The following is a 20,648-nucleotide window of genomic DNA, read 5'->3' as shown; positions in this document are numbered from 1 at the left end:
GCCTGGGTCAGGCCCCGCCCCGGGAAGGGGGCCGGGACCGCGGGCGCGGGACGAGGCGAGGCGGCCGGGGGCTGGTCTCCCTAGGCCTCACTGCGACCCAGCTTCCCACGGCCTGTGGGGCGGGGTGGGGGTGGAGGGAGGGCGGACAGGCCTCCAAAGGCCCGCCCAGGGCCTGGCCTGGTCAACTTTGTTTTGAACTTGTGGGTCTAGAGGTCGGACGCTTCCCCTGAGTGTCCTCCTCATGAGGGCCACAGGCCTGCTTATAGCGCTTGCTAATGCCGTTGAGCCGGGAACGTTTTTGGTTTTGATGGTGTGTGTGTGTGTGTGTGTGTGTGTGTGTTGATGCTTGAACTCAGGGTGTGTGTGTGTGTGTGTGTGATGACGCTTGAACTCAGGGTGTGTGTGTGTGTGTGTGTGATGACGCTTGAACTCAGGGTGTGTGTGTGTGTGTGTGTGTGTGTGTTGACGCTTGAACTCAGGGCCTGGGTCCTGTCCCCGAACTGTTTTGGTTTTGATTGTGTGTGTGTGTGTGTGTATGATGACGCTTGAACTCAGGGTGTGTGTGTGATGACGCTTGAACTCAGGGCCTGGGTCCTGTCCCCGAACTGTTTTGGTTTTGATTTTGTGTGTGTGTGTGTGTGTGTGTGTGTGAGTGATGGCGCTTGAACTCAGTGTGTGTGTGTGTGTGTGTGATGACGCTTGAACTCAGGGTGTGTGTGTGTGTGTGTGTGTTGACGCTTGAACTCAGGGCCTGGGTCCTGTCCCTGAACTGTTTTGGTTTTGATTGTGTGTGTGTGTGTGTCCCCGTCCGTCCTGGGTCCTGTCCCTGAACTGTTTTGCTCAGAGCTAGTGTGAGTGAGCCACAGCTCCACGTCCAGCTTTTTTTTTTTCTTTCTTTTTTTCTCTCTCTCTTTCTCTTTCTCTCTCCTTAAAAGAGTCTCACAGACTTTCCTGTAGGATTTGCAGGTGTGAGCTGCTGGCACCTGGGTTTTTTGTTATGTGTTACTATTGGTGCTAATAATACTCAGGGCCCTGTCCCTCAGCTCTTTTGCTCCAGGCTAAGGCTCTATCAGTTCAACCACAGCTCCACTTCTCTCTCTCTCTCTCTCTCTCTCTCTCTCTCTCTGTGTGTTTCCAGGCCCAGGTTGGGTTCCAAATGCGCAGCATGCCGAGTACCTAAGATTAGAGGAGGCCTGAGCCACCTGATCCCAGATACTTGCGAAGTTAGTAAAAAGTGGGAAAAGGAAAGGTGAAGCCTGTTTGCAGCAGAGAAAGACAACTAGGACTAGTGTGTTGCATCTAAGAACCCAAGAGCAGGGCGGTTGGGAAACAATTGCAGTTAGACTGGCTGGAAAGAGCAGTGTGGACAATTGTGGTGGGGAACCATTTGGGTTTTGGAAATATTTTGTATGGGAGGTTTGTGTTGCCCATTATGTTAGAAGTGAACGAATTATTTTGCCAGGTCGGTAGTTCACATCTAGAATCCCAGCCAATTTGGAGATGGGGATTGAGAGGATCACTGTTGGAGGCCAGAAGGATTAAGAGGCTTATTGACCCAGGCCAGCCTAAGCAAAAGAGCGAGACTATATCAAGCAACAACCGAGGTGTGGCAGTGCAACTCTATACAGAGGCCATATAAGAGGAGGATCTGATCCAAGCCTTCCTGAGATCCTATTTGAAAAATAACTGAAGCAATAAAAGGCTTCAGTTTTCACAAGGCTTTTATTATGTATTTCGTTGGATTTTTTTGGGGGGGAGGGTTGGTGATGGGGCTTGAACTCTCATCCTGGGCACCCTGGGTGCTGTCCCTGAGCTCTTCAGCTCAAGGCTAGCACTCTGTCATTCGAGCCACAACACCACCTCGGTTTTCTGGTGGTTACTTGGAGATAAGAGTCTCACAGACTTTCCTGCCTTAGCTGGCTTTGAACCATGATCCTCAGATCTCAGCCACCTGAGTAGCTAGGATTACAGTTGTGAGCCACTGGCACCGGCCTTTGTTGGATTTTTAAAGTAAACTTTATAGTCTGAATTTACAATCTCCTAAAAATTTATTGACTATACATATTGTTTGGTGTACTTAGAGATAAATAGTAGAATTTGTACTGGATGGAATTTATGGTTTGAGCGAGGAAGGGGGATTTATACAGTGAAGCAGTTCCTCAAATCAAGGAGGAATTCAGATACAGCTTTAAATGTTACAAAATCAGAAGCTATAAAGTGTTACTTATTTTTGTGTATAACTTGTTTTGCCTACATAACTTAATCCAATCCCTGCAAGTGCATTAAACTCTTACATAACCATATATATCCAGATGTTGCACAAGATTTGGGTAGGTGTGCAGTCAAGTCAGACCCTTGCCTTTCTGTTGCCCTTTTAAGCCACAAATCTTGTAGATAAGAGTAAAATGTTGAAGAGAATCCTTCCCCTGGCTGGATTGGTGTCTTTAAATTTCATTTTTTTTTAAATTTAATTTTATTGTCAGGGTGATGTGCAGAGGGCTTACAGTTACATATGTAAGGTATTGAGTACATTTCTTGTCGAATATTGTTACCCCCTCACTTGTTTTTCTCCCATTTTCCCTTCACCCTAAATTTCTTTTTTTTGGGGGGGGGTCCGGTTGTGGGGCCTGAACTCTGGACCTGGGCGCTGTTCCTCAGCTCTTCAGCTCAAGGCTAGCGCTCTACCACTTGAGCCACAGCACCACTTCCGGCTTTTTTCTTTTTGCTTGTATGGTGCTGAGGAATCGAACCCAGGGCCTCAGGCTTGCCAGGCAAGCGCTCTACCACTGAGCCACCTTCCCAGCCCCTCACCCTAAATTTCTTAATCCAATCCAGAGTTGTGCAAAAAAAAAAAAAATTAGCTACTTCCCAGCCCAATGAAGAAAAGTCATAGTATCATCTTTTTCCTTGTCTTTTTTTTTTTAATAAGGAAAAGTTTATTTCTGTGGAAGAAAGTAGCAGAAACTCCACATCCGGATAAAAAGGAATCCTCAGTTGTTTGCTCTTGTATTTGGTCTTCATGAAGGGTTCTTCCTAAGAAGGTTGGCAAAAGGGAAAGGATGGGGCTGGGAAGGTGGCTCAGTGGTGGAGCGCTTGCCTTGCATGCCTGAGGCCCTGGGTTTGATTCCTCAGTACCACTTAAGCAAAAAGGAAAAAAAGTTGGAAGTGGCGCTGTGGCCCAAGTGGTAGAGTGCTAGCCGTGAGCTGAAGAGCTGAGGGACAGTGCCCAAGCCCAGAGTTCAGGCCCCATGACCGGACCCCAAAAAAAAAAAAGAAAAGGGGAAAAGGATAATTCTAGAGTATGCGCAGGTCATCTAGGAAACAAGGGCCCAAGACAAAAGGGATCTTCAGTATCCTTAAACAAAAGTGGAAGGAACAAGATTATCTCTAGGTTGATAATGTCTGTGTGTTCAAAGGCGTGCAAAACTTGGCTAATGGAAACAATTCTCAATGACTGGTTGATTTTTTTGGTGTGCAGTTCCCATGGGGAATTAAGTTCTAGTGTTGAGATTTCCAGTAATGCACATTGTACTCTTAACTGTAGCATTAGTGAAATATCAGTCTAGGTAAGTTCTAAGACTGTACAGTGAAGGAAAAGATGAATGTTTCTAAATGAATGTTTTCTTCTTTTGGATTCAAAAGCCATTGGAGGCAATCTCAGAAAAAGGTACTCTTCTGTTTCTTCTGTACTGTTTTCCCTAATGGCAGTCTAGCAATTTCTCCTCAACCAGTAAAATGGAATATGGAATACTTTCTCTCTTAGAAATCTACCAGATGGAAATTCTTAATAAATAGGGGTGACAGTTCTTAAATATACCTCCTACCACTGAACTATACCACAGTCCTAAATACTCCATTTTATAGGATATATATATATATATATATATATATATATATATATTCAGAGGAATTTCTAGAATTAGTTCAAATTCTGGCAAACTATCAAAGGACTGGAAAGACTTCAGACTGAGAATTTTAGTGGAGGTAGTCACCACAGCATTTTAAAGGGAAATGAATTGAAAGAGTTCCTAGCTGTTCCTCCATATTTTCCAGCTCTAATAATCTAGTTCCCAACTTCCCACCTAAATAATAAACTAGGGAAGAAATAATTGAATTTGAGAACTAAAAAAAGAACTGTACATAGAATCAATGAGACAAAAGCTGGTTCTTTGAAGAAATTAATAAAATTGATAAACCCGTAGTTATATTGACAAAAAAGAAAGGAAAAAAGACACTCAGATCAACAAAAGTAGAAACAACCAAGGTAACATCACAACAAATATCCAAGAAATCCAAAAGATAATTAGAAATTATTTCCAAAACCTATTCTCAAATAAGACGGAAAATCTAGCCAAAATGGATAAATTCCTAGAGACATAAAAGCTGTCTAAGATGAACCAAGAAAATATAAACCACTTAAACAGATCCATATCAAGAAATATGATGAAGGAAGTTAATAGTCTTCCAACAAGGAAAAGTCTAGGACCTGATGGATTCACAGCTGAATTCTGTAAGAGCTTTAAATATGAACTAATACCAGTACTCACTGAACTTTTCCATGAAATAGAAATAGAAGGATCACTACCAAACACATTTTATGAAGCCAGCATTATATTTCATTATATTTTATTGGGTAGGGACCTAATGAAAAAAGAGAACTGTTGATCAATTTCTCTGTCAACCATAGAGACAAAGCTCCTTAATAAAATACTTGCCAATAGAATTCAACAACTAATCAAAAGAAAGTATATATGATGATCAAACGGGTTTTATCCCAGAGATGCAAGACTGATTTAATATATATAAATCAATAAATCATGTATAAATCAATAAATAATAGGGCTGGGAAGGTGGCTTAGTGGTAAAGAGTGCTTGCCTTGCATGCATGAGGCCCTGGGTTTGATTCCTCAGTACACATCAGCAGAAAAACTGCAAGTGGTGCTGTGGCTCAAGTGGTAGAGCGCTAGCCTTGAGCTGAAGAGCTGAAGGACAGTGCCCAAGCCCAGAGTTCAGCCTCCACAACCGACAAAAATAATATTAAATCAATGTACTACATTAATAGAGCCAAAGAAAAGAATCACATTATCTCAATAGATTCAGAAAAAGCCTTTGATAGAATCCAACATCCATTTATGGTAAAAGCTCTGGATAAGCTAGGAATATAAGGCACATATCAATATAAAAAGATTATATCAAGCCAGGTGGCTATATCTAGCTGGTGGCTCACACCTGGAATCCTAGCTACTCAGGAAGCTGAGGTATGAGGATTGTGGTTCCTGCTAGCCTGGGCAAGAAAGTCTGTGAGAATCTTGTCTTAAAGTGGTAGAACACTAGCCTTAGGCAAAAAAGCTCAGGGACAGGGTCCAGGCCCTGAGTTCAAGCCCCATGACTGACAAAGAAAAAAAAAGCGGGGGTGGGGAGGGGAGCTATATATGACTAAATGGTAAAATACCATGTTCTCTAAAATCAGGAACAAGGATGTCCATTCTCCTTTTCACTATATCTCTGAAATGCCTACCCAGACCAATAGGGCAAAAGAAAGACATAATGGGGATTTGCATAGATAGATAAGAAGTCAAAGTATTCCTATTTGTAGACAACTTGATCCTATATCTAAAGGACCTGAGAGACTGTAGACCCAAGCTGATCAAAGTTAATGGAAACAATTCTCAATGATTGATTGATGTTTTTGGTATGCAGTTCCCATGGGAAATTAAGTTCTGGTGTTGAGATTTCCAGTTATACACATTGTACTATACCTTCCTAGAGTATTGGCAAAGTTGTAGGATACAAAAATCGTAGCTTTTCTGTATTACAACAATGTACAATTAGAGAGAAATCAGGAAAACGGTTCTATTTGTAATAGCCTTAAAAAAAAACAGAAAAAAAGGAATAAACCTAACCAAGGAAACAAAAGACCTCTATAGTGAAAAGTATAAAAACCTGAAGAAAGAATTCAGAGATCACATCAGGAACTGGAAAGACCTCCTATGTTCATGGATATGTAGAACTAATATGAAAATGTCCATACTGCCAAAGGTGATCTACACATTTAACACAATACCCATCAAAATCACAATGACTTTCTTCACCAAGATAGAGAAAACAATCCAAAAATTCATGTGGAAGAACAAAAGATCTCCAGTAGCAATTCTACGCAAAAAATGCAATGCTGGTGGTATCCTAATCCCAGACTTTAAGCTGTACCACAGCTCTAAAACAACAAAAACAGTTTGGTACTGGCACAAAGATAGGCCTGAAGATTGATGGAACCAACCAGAAGACTTAGAAATTTGACAAGGGAGCCAAAAAAGATAACCTCAATGTAAGACCTGAAACATTGAAACTATTGCAAGATGAAGTAGGAGAAACATTTAAACTTATAAGCACAGGCAAGAACTTTTTGAAAAGGAGTACATCAAATAGGAGAGAGACTTGACAAATGAATTACATCAAAATAAAAAGTTTCTGCACAGCAAAGGACATAGTCACTAGACCAGAAAGATAGCTAAAAGACTGGGAGAAGATCTTTTCCAACAATACATCCAACAAAGGCCTAATATCCAAAATATACAAGGAACTCAAAAAATATTAACCAAAAATCTAACAAACCAACAAATGGACAATAAACCTAAAGAGAGACATCTCAGAAGTAAAAATGGCAAGCGAATACATGAGGAAATGCTCAACATCCCTGGCCATAAAGAAAATGTAAAGCAAAACAACTTTTTTTTTTGGGGGGGTGGGTCCGGTCATGGGGCCTGAACTGTGGGCCTGGGCACTGTCCCTCAGCTCTTCAGCTCAAGGCTAGCGCTCTACGCTTGAGCCACAGTGCCACTTCCGGCTTTTTTCTTTTTGCTTATGTGGTGCTCAGGAATAGAACCCAGGGCCTCATGCATGCAAGGCAAGCACTCTACCACTGAGCCACCTTCCCAGCCCCCAGCAGAACAACTTTGAGATTCCATTTGCCCTGATTAGATTGACCACCATCAAGAATTCAAAAAACAAATGCTGTCAGGGATGTGGGAAAAACTGCACTGTTGGTGGGAATTTAAACTAGTACAATCACTCTGGGTTCTTTTTTGTTTGTTTTTTTTGTTTTTGTTTTTGTTGGTCATGGGGCTTGAACTCTGGGCTTGGGTGCTGTCCCTGCACTCTTCAGCTCAAGGCCAGTGCTCTACCGCTTGAGCCACAGCGCCTCTTATGGTTTTCTGGTGGTTTATTAGAGATAAGTGTCTCATGGACTTTCCTGCCTGGGCTGGCTTTGAACCTTGAACCTCAGATCTCAGCCTCCTGAGTAGCTAGGATTACAGGCGTGAGCCACCGGCGCTGGGCAGTACAATCACTCTGGAAGGCAGTTTGGAGGTTCCTCAAAAGACTAAAAACACAGTGACTCGGGCTCCTCTGAAACATGTCAGTCAGCTGGGGCCATACCACAAGCATGACTATATGAAGGAAGAGGAAAGTTTTCCTGAAGATGAATTGGAAAAACAAACAAAGAAACATTGTTTGGTGAAAGACTTGGATGCCTTTCTGAAGGTTCCCAAAAGCTATGTAGAGACCTCAGCGAGTGGGGGTAGTTTCTTTGATAGCCTTTATTACTAGCCATTATTGCTAACAATAATGGAATTCTCAGTATATCAAGATACTTGGGTGAAGTGTGAATATGAAGTAGAAAAAGATTTTTTTTCTAGATGTTGGAGCAGATGTATTAGATTTAGCAGAAGCAATGGTTGTTTCTGCAGATAATCTTATTTGTGAACCAGTTATATTAGAACTTTCACACAGCAAAAAGAGTGGCAAAGGATGCTGCCGCTGATGTAGAGTAGGCTACAAGAAGAGTATTCCTGGCCAGGCGTCGGTGGCTCAAGCCTGTAGTGCTAACCACTCTGGAGGCTGAGATCTGAGGATCGCAGTTCAAAGTGAGCCCGGGCAGGAAAGGCCATGGGACTCTTTTTTTTATTATTATTATCTTTTTTTTTTTCCAGTCGTGGGGCCTGAACTCTGGGCCTGGGCACTGTCCCTAAGCTCTTCAGCTAGTGCTCTACCACTTGAGCCGCAGCGCCACTTCCGGCTTTTTTCTTTTTGCTTATGTGGTGCTGAGGAATCGAACCCAGGGCCTCATGCATGCAAGGCAAGCGCTCTACCACTGAGCCACCTTCCCAGCCCCGCCATGAGACTCTTATCTCCAATAAACCACTCAGAAAACTGGAAGTGGTGCTGTGGCTCAAGTGGTAGAGCGTGCTCTCCTTGAGCTGAAGAGCTGAGGGAAGCGTCCAGAGAATTTAAGCCCCATGACCGACAAAAAAAAAAAAAAAAAGAAAGAAAAAAAAGGAGTATTCTCTCAGGATGTGATATTCAAAAGTCCTTTTTTTGTTGTTTCTTTTTTTTTTATTGTGAAAATACTGTACAGAGGGGTTACAATTACATGGGCAAGATAATGAGTACATTTCTTATCAAGCATTGTAGCTCCTCCATTGTTTCCCCTTCCCATCTCTTCCCAGCCTCCCCCGCCCCTCAAAAGTCCTTTTTAAAGCTTATCTGTAGCGCTTCCACCCAGGGAAGGTGACTTGTCATAGTCTACAGACACGTGCAGAATCTGCAGCCATCTCAACATTAATAAAGTAACAGGGAATTTTCATGTAACTATGGGTAAAGCAGTTCCACATCCTTGTGGGCATGCACGCTTGGCAGCACTGGTCAACCATGACTCCTACAACTTTTCTCACAGAATAGATCACCTGCCTTTTGGAAAGGTTGTTCAGGAATTATTAGTCCTCTGAATGGAACAAAAAAAATTGCTATAGATCATAACCAGATGTTCCAATCTGCCAAGAAAACTCCAAACATACAAAATTTCATCAGAAACACATCAGTTTTCTGTCACAGAAAGGGAGTGTATCATCAACTGCAGGTAGCCATGGAATTTCTGGGATCTTCATGAAATATAATCTCCACTCTCTCATGGTGACTGTTGCTGAGGAGCTTATGCCTTCTGGCAGTTTTTTGTAAGACTGCAGTATTGTTGGAGGAATCTTTTCAACAGGCGTGCTACATGGAATTGGAAAATTTATGGTCAAGATAATTTGCTTTCTGTCCATTCTGTTCCTTTTGAGTATGGCTATACAGACAACCACTTACCTCTTTTGGAAAATAATATACATTATCACCTCCTAAGGGGAAGGAGAATCTAAAAACCCCTTTTTAAATAATCAGATATTGTGCAATATATTCAAAGAAAAATATGAATGAGAAACTGAGAGCATACTTACTTAAAAAAAGGTTGGGGGGGGGACCCAATGTGAAATCTTATAGATAATGTGTCTGTCAAAAGTGTCCTAGCAAATCAGTGACTCTGCTGGCCAACTGCCCAGCATCAAGATGAGCCTCTGGTTGTTCTCTCACACCTGGAAACTCTGTCCTGGAAGAGAAACCACAGCTAAAAAAAAAGGCCTTTAGAAATGCAAGTGCCATCTGGCTCCGTTTTTACAAACCTGATGTGAGAACAGACGATGTAAAACAAAAAAACACCTAAACACAGAACTTCTCTGTGACCCAGCCATTCCACTCTTGGGCATTCATCACTCTATGATTGAACCTGGTTGGCCCTGAATACCCAGAGTCCACAATTCACTCCTTTCGGCTCTCTTCTTATCGCACCTTCTTGCCTTTTTCTACTTAATGGCTTTCGTGGCAGGGGAACTGTTTGGATTCCCTAGGAATCTGTTTTCCTGAGTCACAATCACGTACTCTACTGGTTGATCAGACTAAAGGAGAACACCCTTTTCGACACAGTGACTGATCGTCTCTCCTTACATTGTTGTCTTCTAGGTGACGATAGGACGAGGATTTGGTGTCACATACCAGCTAGTATCAAAAGTCTGTCCACTGATGATTTCTCGAAACCACTGTATTTTGAAACAAAACCCTGAGGGCCAGTGGACAATTAAGGACAACAAGGTATGAGCATGCATAGATGCCTAATGACTTTGACATTTTATGTATTTTGATATTACTTTGTTTTGCATAGATAATTCATTGTATAAAACTGAAAACTTTCATGTTTTTCCTTGTAGCTTCATTTTCTTTCTGTACAACTTCTGTGTGCTGCTAGAGGCAAAATTACATCAGTAATTTTGAATGACATGGGTTGAATGAGTTGGTGATGAATGAATTGGAACTATGAAGGGAACATCTGAATTGGGCCATAAGTCCTATTCAAAAAACTGGACCAAGTTCTTGGGGGAGTTGTCTTTTTTGAATTGAAGGTCCAGAGACCCTAGAAATCAGATGAAGCTTTGGAAAGACATCTGTGCCTCAGGGGACAAGGGAATGGTAGAGAAAGTGAACTTGACTGCACTTAGCTCCTAAGTCTCCCTACTCCCTAACCATGAAGACAATTAATTTTGAATAAAAGGGTTTTCTTTAAACAAACTTGTGTGTTGTCTGATGGAGAATATACTACAGGAATTAAAACAGTATACAAAACCCAGAGACTGAGAATACTATCATGCATTTATTTATGCAAGCACTGGGAATGTAATGAAAATATCAGCTATGAAGTGAGAGGAATTCTAATATAAATAGTAAAGTTTAGAAAGTCTGAAATGTTTACATACCATTTTATACTTTACTGCTTTACTGCTCTACTGGCCAGGATTTTAAAATATCTGTTAGAAGGAGGGAGGCTGTCCTTCAATTCTGTCCAGTCTTCAGAAGATGCCATTAAGAGAATGAAAGCAAACCAGAGTGTTTGCTACACATATACCTGATGAAGGACATATATATATATATATATATATATATATATATATGTATGTATGTATATGTATGTCAAGATATGACCCAGTTTTCAAAATGAGTAAAAGATGGGCATTTATCAAGAGTATGAAAAAACGTTGCCAGTGGCTCACGTCTGTAGCTACTCAGGAGGCTGAGATATGAGGATTGCAATTCAAAGCTAGCCCAGGCAGAAAAGTCTATTAGACTCTTATCTCCAATAGACTATTCAGAAAAAGCCAGAAGTGGCTTAAGTGGTAGAGTGCTAGCCTTGAGCACAAAGAGGCTCAAGGATAGCACCAAGGGCTTGAGTTTGCCCTAGGACTGGCAAAAAAACCCAAAACCAAAACAAAACAAAACAGTTCCATGTCCCCGAAAAATTGTTCATTCTCATTAATGATCAGGGCAGAAATTCAAATGAAAAGCACAAGGGAACCAGGTGCTATTGTAATTCTAGCCTATTAGAAGGCTGATACTTGAGGATCACAGTTAGAAGTCAATTCAGTCAGAAAAGTCTGCTATGCTCCTCCAAAGTAATTAGTAAGAAGTTGGGCTAGAAACATGGTTCAAATAATAGAGGACCAGCTGAGCAAGTAAACCAAGAGAACTGGAGGCCCGAGTTCAAATTCTAGTCACATGGGCCTAGGTAATATCTTGGCTTTTTCACTCAAGGCTAGGGTTCTACCAATTGTGCCACAGCTCCACTTCTGGCTTTTTGATGGTTAATTGGAGGTGAGTCTCACCAACTTTTCTGTTGGGGCTAACTGTGATCCTCAGATCTCAATCTGAGGATTACAACTGTGAGCCACTAGGGCCTGCCCTATGTAAACTTTAGGAGAAAAAACAAAATTCATGATAGATACATTGATACGTTCACTTTGTGGTTATTTACCTAGTATATTTGCAATTTGTGTACTTGATTGCCTATTTTTTATTAGCATTAGTTCTACAGGGAGGGTTTCATTGTGAGATTTCTACATTTGTATACAATGTATCCTGATCAACCTCACCGGCTCTATCACACTTCCTTAGTCTACTACCCACTTATTGAAACTGCATCCCTTGCTTTTTTAACCCCTACACTAGGACTTCTTCAGAATCAGTGAGTGTTAAACATTTATTATATGTGAGTCACTATGCTATGTGTTTACATGTGTTAGCACATGTGTTACCACTGTTCTGTGAGGTGTAGGTCTCATAGATAGAATTGAAGCACAGAGAAGATAAATTGCTAAAGGGCATACAGCTAATAAAGCCACGGTGTTGCATTTGGGCAGTGAGCTCAAGGCTAAGTACAGAGCTCCAGTCTTAACTACTATGATATAATATCTGTGGACCTCTGGTGGTATTACTTAGATCAAGGTCCACCTACCTAATCCCACTACAAAGCATGGGTACCCATTTTTGGGTTTGTGCACACTGGAATATATTAAGGAACACATACAGAGACAGTACTTGAATAACTTTACTGACCCAGCTTACCTCATGGACTTCACAATTAGATACTAATTTTTTTCACTAATAGAAGTTGTTTTGTTTTTTGTTTTCCTTCCAGTTTTGGGCTATTGTCTTCAGTTTAGATTAATAGGAGCAATTCAATTTCAATTCTCTTTAGTGCTGTTGCATATATTTGAGGAATTTCTCCCCTAGTAATATGGTGATTCTTGCTTATACAGGCAGTTCGCTGTAGAGGCCTGAATGTGAAATAAGGGTGAAAAGCCAAAGCACTGTTTGACAAATGCTGCTATGTTTATTCTCAGGGCTTTTCCTATAGAAAAGGCAGAGTGGTTTTCAGCAGCAGGAAAGCAATTCCACTAGGTAGAGGAAAATCAGGCAGCTTAGTTTGTCTCTCTTTCTCTAGAGTCTGAATGGTGTTTGGCTGAACAGAGAACGTCTGCAACCACTGCGGGTTTATTTCATCCAGGAGGGAGACCACATCCAGCTTGGAGTGCCTCTGGAGAATAAAGAGAATGCAGAGTATGAATATGAAGTTACTGAAGAGGACTGGGAGAAGATCTATCCCTGTCTTGCCCCAAAGAATGACCAGATGATGGAAAAAAACAAAGTCTTGAGAACTAAAAGGAGATTTAGTTTAGATGAATTAGAGGGTCTTGGAGCTGAAGGCCCTTCAAATTTGAAATCTAAAATCAGCAAAGTGTCTTGTGAACCTGGTCAGCTAATGAAGTCACATAGGAAGAGTGAAGTGACAACTCAACCCTTGGAATATTCATGTCCTAACTTGACTTCTCTTGAAGCAAGTAAGACCACAGGAGCTCATCATTGCCCTGGCCCTCAAAAAGGCAAAGAGCTTCATCATAAGAAGCAGAAAGCCTCCAACTCTTCCATATCTCAGAGCAACTTAGAGCTGTTTAAAATGAATATGTCCAGGATTTTGAAGCTGAAAACACAGATGCAAGAAAAACAAGTAGCTGTTTTGAATGTGAAAAAGCAGTCCCAGAAGGAGAACCTGAAGAAAATTGTGAAAATGGAACAGGAGCTGCAGGATTTACAGTCCCAGCTGTGTGCAGAGCAGGCTAAGCAGCAGGCCAGAGTGGAGCAACTAGAGAAGACCTTGCAGGAAGAGGAACAGTATCTCCAGGTATACCATCCAGGGAGGGCAGGTGCCTTGCATGCCTCTGGCCAGTGCTGTTTTTGGCTAGGGACCAAATGCTGAGCACTAGGAATGAGAATAGATTTTTAAAGAGGTTGAGGAAAGGGTTAAGAATTCAACTCACTGATGAGATCAGGAGCCTAGGCTGCAGTGATCTCATCTTGGAGTGACATGATGGGGTAAGTAATTGAAAGCCAGCTAGGACGTAAGGATTATGTCATTACAATAGAAAGCCGAGGTGTCTCAGACCCAAGGTCAATTCAGGGAGACAATGAGGATGCCACAAAGTCACACTACATTCCAGTGAAGCCCATAGTTGTCTTCCTGACTTCTGTCTTTGCTATGTGGTCAAAGGCAAATACCTTACCCCCAAAGAGGTGTAGATCAGATGGCTAATATGCCCTTGTGCCTGACAGTGTGTTAGCTGTTACGATTAGTTTACCCTAGCTAATATAGGAGGTGGAAAGCTGGAAAAGCTTTTGTTACATGCAATCCCCCATGCAAAGGGACAGGAACCTCACTACTCTGTTGGGCAGAGTGAGAAACTAACAGCCTTCCTTTAATATAGGAAGGTAAAACAGGAATTAACTGTCTTAGTGATGTCAAAATAAGATCAAATACGTTCTCATTCCTAAGTCATTTGCTTAAATGGCAAGCTCAAGCACATAGCTTTAGGTTGGAGCTCATCCTGTCCCTACTCAAAATGTCAGTTCCCATATGGCCAGAACCAAGTTAGTCCCACCCAGTTGTTCAGGTAATGTTGAATGACTTAGAACTAAGAAGGACCAATCACAACTGAAGTGAAAAAGCCTTTATCTTTTGTTTGGGTTGCTCAGGGCAAGGAACAACCAGAAGCAATGTTGGCTTATTGCTGAACAATTTATAAATTTCATTCTTAATCTGCTATGACTTTGAGCAGGTAGGATTAACAAAGGCCATGGATTAAGTGTCTTTTAAGGATATACCCTGGCTGCATGTGTATCCCTTTTTCCTCATCCAGCCCTGGTGACTTCTTGAAATTAATGGAGGGTAATAATCTCTTCCTAATTAGTGTATCATACCTTCTCCAGAGAAAATATTCTCTTTCTCTCCCTCTCTCTCCCTTTCTCTCTGTATTGTGTGTGTGCACACAAATGTACCAGTACTGGGGCTTGAGCTCAGGGCCTAGGTGCTGTCCCTTAGCTTTTTTGCTCAAGGCTAGTGCTCTACCACTTGACCCACAGCCCCATTTCCATCATTTTTTGGAGATATAAGAGTATCAGAGACTTTGCTGCCTAGACTAGCTTATATACCTCGATCCTCAGATCTCAGCCTCCTGAGTAGCTAGATTTATGGGCATGAGTCACCAGTGCCCAGCCAAATAGTTTGTTGTGGTGTTATCTTTTTACTGTGAAATGTTTTACCTTGTTGAGAAGATGTATTATACACATAATATAATGGAAGAATAGATTTCAGTCATTAAAGTAGACAACATTTTTAAGTTGGCATATTAAATAGTAATTTTTAAAGAAGGAAGAGCCCAGAGGTTGTTGTGGAAGCAGCCAAACATAGGATTTAATGATGTGAAAGGCATTGGAGGGGCTGGCAGAGGAAGTATATCAGAAGCTAAGACCGGAGGGAGGAGGAGCAGCTTAGAGGCTAAAACTGGAAAAGACTCAGAGTGGAGACGGGGTGACCAGACTGAGAGAAGAAACTTGGAAGTTCTTAATAGCACCAGCATGAGAAATTGTGTCTTCATTTAAGGCTTTAGTGGCTCTAGAGTTGTTTGCATCCTTTGTATGTCATTTCGTTAGCCAATGAAGAAGGTTTGAACTGCAAGTCTGTAGTTTTTCCAGAACCATCCAAGTGGTGGCTTCGAGCTGACAGTTCTAAGGAGTGCAATATTTGAGCAGATAAACAGCTTGAATCCTTGACTGCCAACAGCTTGAAATAAGCGGGGGAGGGTGGCTTCCACGTGCTCCCTGCCCCCTGGTGTTTCCAGATGCTCCTTACCCTAGCTGGTCTGCTCTGGTAGCTGCTGGGTTTTGTTCCCCCTCTTAGAGGGAAACCTTCATTTTCTTTTTGACTTTGCAGGGTTTGGAGAAAAAGCAAGAAGAGGACCTGAAGCAACAGCTGGCCCAGGCTCTGCAAGAGGTAATTTCCTTGTTCCACTTTTCAGAGACAGTAGTGGTTTGTAAGAGGGGGCTAGCCAGGCATCATATGATCACTCGTTGCCTCTGCCTTTTAGCCCACACGTCTGCAGCATCTCCAGTCTGCAAACAGAGCAGGTGGCAGCTGTTCTCACCATCAGGCTGGAGATTTGGAGCCTCACATATATGCCAGATCTCAGCATGAAAACTTAACGTCTTCATCTGGGCATAAGTTGCTCTGGTAGTGATGGGGAAAAAAAACAACCACAAAAAAACAACAACAAAAAACCCAACCCTGTAGTAATAGAGACTCTGGAGAGGGGCCTCTACTTCTAGAATAGTGAGTACAGCAGAGGGGAAGTGAGAGCCATGGCTTGGTCCTCAGGGCCTGCAAGGGCGTCTAAGTCTATCTCTGAACTAGGACATATAGAAATATTTCGAGAATGTTCCTATTAAAGCCTTTTAAGTCAGGTTGAGATCGTGCAGTTTAACCACAAAACACACCAATTTGACTGTAGTGTAATCTCACAGGAATAAAATTCTCCTAAAAGATTACTTGTAATTTAGTTCACTTAACTGGTTCATTTTACTTTTTTTTTTGTGTGTGTGTGCCTGTCCTGAGGCTTGAACTCAGGGCTGCATGGTCTTGCTTGGTATTTTGCTCCAGGCTGGCACTCTACCATTTGAGCCCCATTTCTGCTTCTAGCTACTTGCTGGTTAATTGGAGATAAGAGTTTCACAGACTTTTCTGCTTGGGCTAGCTTTGAACCTTGATCCTCATATCTCATTCTTTTGAGTAGCTAGGATTACAGGAGTAAGCCACCAGTGTCCAGTTATTCATTTATATTAGTTACTTATTTTACACATAGAAGTATATATTTTTAAAGCTGCTTCATATTCTGTCCTTTATATATTGTAACTAATAGTTTGATGTAAATTTTGTCAAGAGGTTAAGGGGATAGCTCAAATCTCCTTGAAAAAAGTAACCATGGGAATTTTTCCTTATATTCATTTATTATTTCTATACCTTATAGTACTAATAATTATATGGTATTGTGACAGAGTGCTTCCTTGACTTCCTTGAGGGGTCCACAAATAGTTTTAGAAAAAATTAGGTAAAAGTTAATTGAGTGTTTCGGTATTTTTCCAAGGTTGTTTTACTTTATAGGGTGGGAAAGAAGTATATTTCCCATTTGGAATATGTTAAGATTACTATTGAGATGCAGGTTTGAAGTTGACTAGAAAAGAATAAGGCTCTGCTCCCTGAGATTCCCTGAGGGATTGTTGAGTTCCCTGTCTGTACAAAGTACACACATGTTCTGAGCAGACGGGAGAACACACATTATGGATGCTTAGCCTTGAAGTCACCTAGCTGAATTGTGATGCTTTAGACCCTGGTTTTGTATGATCATGTTAGGGGGACATGTTACTCTTAACTGAAGCAATGGTTGGTTTTTGTTCTACCCTGCAGGTTCCTTTGAAGTTATTTTTTACCACACTGATAGAAAACCTTGCATTTCCATAGAACTTTAAAACAATTCTGAATGTTTTTCCATACCTGTTATGCTTTTCTCTTTCTTTCCTTTTTTTTTTTTTGGCAGATTGACTCAGCCTTGTATTTTCTAGGCAGGCACCTTTTCACCTGAGCCATGCTCCTAACTCTTTTATATTTATTTTATTTTGGGGGTAGAGTCTATCATTTATGCTTTGGGCTGGCCTAAAGATCTCCTATTTATGCTTCCTGCATAGCTGGGATGACAGATGTACACTACCATGCCCAGCTTTTTTTTTTTTTGTCTGTTGTGGGGCTTAAACTCTGGGCACTGTCCCCGAGCTCTTGAGCCACAGCACCACTTCTGGTTTTCTGGTGGTTAATTGGAGATAAGAGTCCCATGGATTTTCTTATCCAGACTGGCTTTGAACCAAGATCTTCAGATCTCATCCTCCTGAATAGCTAGGATTAAAGGTGTGAGCCACCAGTGACCGGCTCCAAACCCAGCTTTTATTGATTGAGATAAAATCTTGCTAACTTTTTTGCCTGGGCTGGCCTTGAACTGGGCTTCCCTATCTTTGTGTCCTGAGTAGCTAGCATTACAGGTGCCAGCCACCATGTCCAGCCTGGAAATGTTATTTTCTTAGCAACACTGTGGTAGGAGATACACTTGTTTTCCTATCTTATAGGTAAGAAAGTTAAGGAGCATAGATCTAATTAGTCAGAAGACTCAGGCCTTCTGAGAGACCACACATTTAAAATTTTGTTTCTTGACTATCTTTCCAGAAACAACCTTTATTCTACCTTTTAAAAAGGATTTAAGGAAAGATTCTAAAGTACATTCTATTCTTGTATATGAAGGAACTAACAAATTTCCTTCCTACCTTCCTTCCTTCCTTCTCTCCTATCTTTTCCTCTTTCCCTCCCTTTTATGCTGGGGATGGGACTCAGGATCTCATGCATACTAAGCATGTGATTAACCACTGAGCCACACACCCAGCCTATTAATTATATTTCATAGATGTGGAATTTCTTGACATTTGGGATAAGCAGCTAATTGTGTGACTCAGCTGTTGGCTTCTAGGCATGCTAGCTTCCAGAAGACTTTGGCCAGGTTCAGGCAGTATTGCCTTATGAACATGAGGTATGTGATTTGTAGAATGAATAGGTTAAAGGTTATGTTTTTCTTTCTTCTTTTTTTTTTTTCTTGTTGTTTGAAGGGCTTGAACTCAGGGCCTGGGTGCTGAGTCATAGCTCTTCACTTTTTTTTTTTGGTCATGGGGCTTGAATTCTGGGCTTGGGCACCCTGAAGTCTTCAGCTCAAGGCTAGCACTCTACCATTGAACCACACCGCCACTTCCAGGTTTCTAGTGGTTTATTTGAGGTAAGTCTCATGGACTTTCCTGCCTGGGCTGGCTTTGAACGGCGATCCTCAGATCTCAGCCTCCTGAGTAGCTAGGATTACAGGTGTGAACCACCAGTACCCAGCACTGTTATTGATTTTTAAGCTCTGGCTTCTAGTATCACCTAGATCATTTTTTAATAAAATGCACATTCCTGGGCCTCAAGCCAAACATACACAATCAGACTCTGTAAAAGCAGTAAAAGTTCTTCCATTGATTTGTTGGCCATGGAGATTGGGTTAGGGACTAGAAGATTTGATAGCCTCCCTCCCAATCCCCTTCTGTGGGATATCCTGAATAAAAGATGTTATTTTGAATTTGACAATTCATTTGATCCCTCAACCAAAATCACTGAGTTAGGGGGAGGAAGGAGATGTGTGTGGCTGAAAGGAAGGATCCTGGGTAGCTCATCCTGAGTGTGTATCTGCTTTATTTCTACAGCATCAGGCTCTAATGGAAGAGCTCAATCGCAGCAAGAAGGACTTTGAAACAATCATTCAAGCCAAGAACAAAGAATTGGAGCAGACCAAGGTATGACAAAGAGAATAGAGGTGTAGACTTTGGTTAGTATATGCAGCTCAGCATTTTTGACAGTGCCTGGGTTGCTATGGTGAACGAAGAGAGAGATTATGGCTGCTCCTTGCCTCTGGGGAAATAAGCTATAAAATTATTCAGGCTTATAGAAGGTTCTGCCTGTAGGGCAAGATCTGTTTCTTTTCCCTTGTCCAGAAACTAAATGCTGAAAACAAGACACTGGCTCCAGCATTCTAGTCTTTGGTGTGGTGAATGCTCCTTCAGGGTGTGTCACTGATGCAGACTGTGGAGTGTCAGTCAAAAATAATGGTTCGTTGTGACGTACTTATATAATTCCTCTCACCACATCAATAGATGTGGTGTTATGAATGGAAAGCAGTAGTATGAATGAGCCTGTGGCTTGGTGCAGGACAGTGAGGTTGCGGTGCTTCCCCATCTTTACTCAGGAGGCATCACAAGGCGGCTCTTGTCTACTCAATCAGTTGTTGGCATCTGGAAGTTTAGGCCCAGCAGTGTTCACATAACTTTCCTATGGCAAGAAAAATCATTTCTAGTGTAAGTGAAACTACCATTTTTCAGATATTGACAGCAAGTTCCTTTATTGTTTTGTTTTGTTTTGTTGCATTCGGGGCTTAAACTCAGGTCCTGGACACTGTCCCTGAACTTGTTTTGCTCAAGGCTAGCATTCTACCACTTGAGCCACTCAGTTGCTGTTGTTTTTTTTAACTAATAGCTAATAATCATACAATTTGTATATACTTTGAGGGTACCATGTGATGACTCCCGGTACTGATTACAGAAAGGATGAGGGGACTTTTTTTTTTTCCTGGTCCTTCAGTTTGAGCTCAGGACCTGGGCACTGTCCCTAAGGCTCCTTTTTGCTCAAGGCTAGTGCTCTACCACTTAATCCACAGTGCCACTCTCAGCTTTTTCTGGGTACTTTATTGAGATAAAAGTCTCACAGACTTGGGCTGGGAAGGTGGCTCAGTGGTTAAAGTGCTTGCCTTGCATGCCTGAGGCCCTGGGTTCGATTCCTCAGCACCACATAAGCAAAAACAAAAAAGCCGGAAGTGGCATTGTGGCTCAAGTGGTAGAGCGCTAGCCTTCAGCTGAAGAGCTGAGGGACAGTGCCCAGGCCCAGAGTTCAGGCCCCACGACTGGACCCAAAAAAAACAAAACAAAACAAAACAAAAGTCTCACAGACTTTTCTGCCCAGGTTGGCTTCAAACCAAAAAATTCTCAGATCTCAGCCTCCTGAGTAGCTAGTAACTAGTAGCTACAGGCATGAGCCACCAGCACCCAGCCACCAGTCCACTCTTAAAACCATCATATAGTGCATTATACATGTGTAGAAATGTAATAATGATATTACTTCCCCCAACTAACATACATTTAGTAAATTAAAAAAATAAACACAAAAAGCCTGCAAACACACAAAAGAACGATCCAATTCAAGTAAGGTTCCAGAGGTTTAGGCTGCAGCAAGTGGGAGAAGGAAAGAAGGAAGTTAGTGTCTGTATTAGAAAGCAATTCTTGAGAAACTAACCCCTGGGAAAAGTATTTCATTCTCTGTTGCTGCACCAGAATGAATTTTTAATTTAAACTCTTTCTGAATCCTATTCCAGATAATTAACCTCACTCCCTGCACTGATCTGCGTTCTCGTCAGTTTTCTCAAATGACAGTGGCATTGTGTGTCTTT

At 41.7% G+C, this 20,648-nt stretch overlaps 1 protein-coding gene and 1 pseudogene across 1 annotated transcript in view; both read left to right on the top strand.

Moving 5' to 3' along the window:
* Rnf8 (ring finger protein 8, E3 ubiquitin protein ligase) overlaps window positions 1-20,648 on the top strand; it is a 31,936-nt gene that overhangs the window by 408 nt on the left and 10,880 nt on the right. Inside the window, exons 2-5 of the mRNA XM_013029649.1 lie at window positions 9,832-9,960; window positions 12,641-13,378; window positions 15,464-15,523; window positions 18,856-18,945. Of these exons, the coding sequence (XP_012885103.1) occupies window positions 9,832-9,960; window positions 12,641-13,378; window positions 15,464-15,523; window positions 18,856-18,945 (1,017 nt within the window). The remainder of the gene's footprint in view (window positions 1-9,831; window positions 9,961-12,640; window positions 13,379-15,463; window positions 15,524-18,855; window positions 18,946-20,648) is intronic.
* Window positions 7,450-9,194, top strand: LOC105995718 (annotated as a pseudogene).

This window comes from Dipodomys ordii, unplaced genomic scaffold (assembly GCF_000151885.1).
Source record: "Dipodomys ordii isolate 6190 unplaced genomic scaffold, Dord_2.0 Scaffold120, whole genome shotgun sequence".
In the NCBI taxonomy this organism is placed as follows: domain Eukaryota; kingdom Metazoa; phylum Chordata; class Mammalia; order Rodentia; family Heteromyidae; genus Dipodomys; species Dipodomys ordii.
The sequence above is the reverse complement of the archived record's forward strand: the minus strand, read 5'-3'. Positions and strand labels throughout refer to the sequence as shown.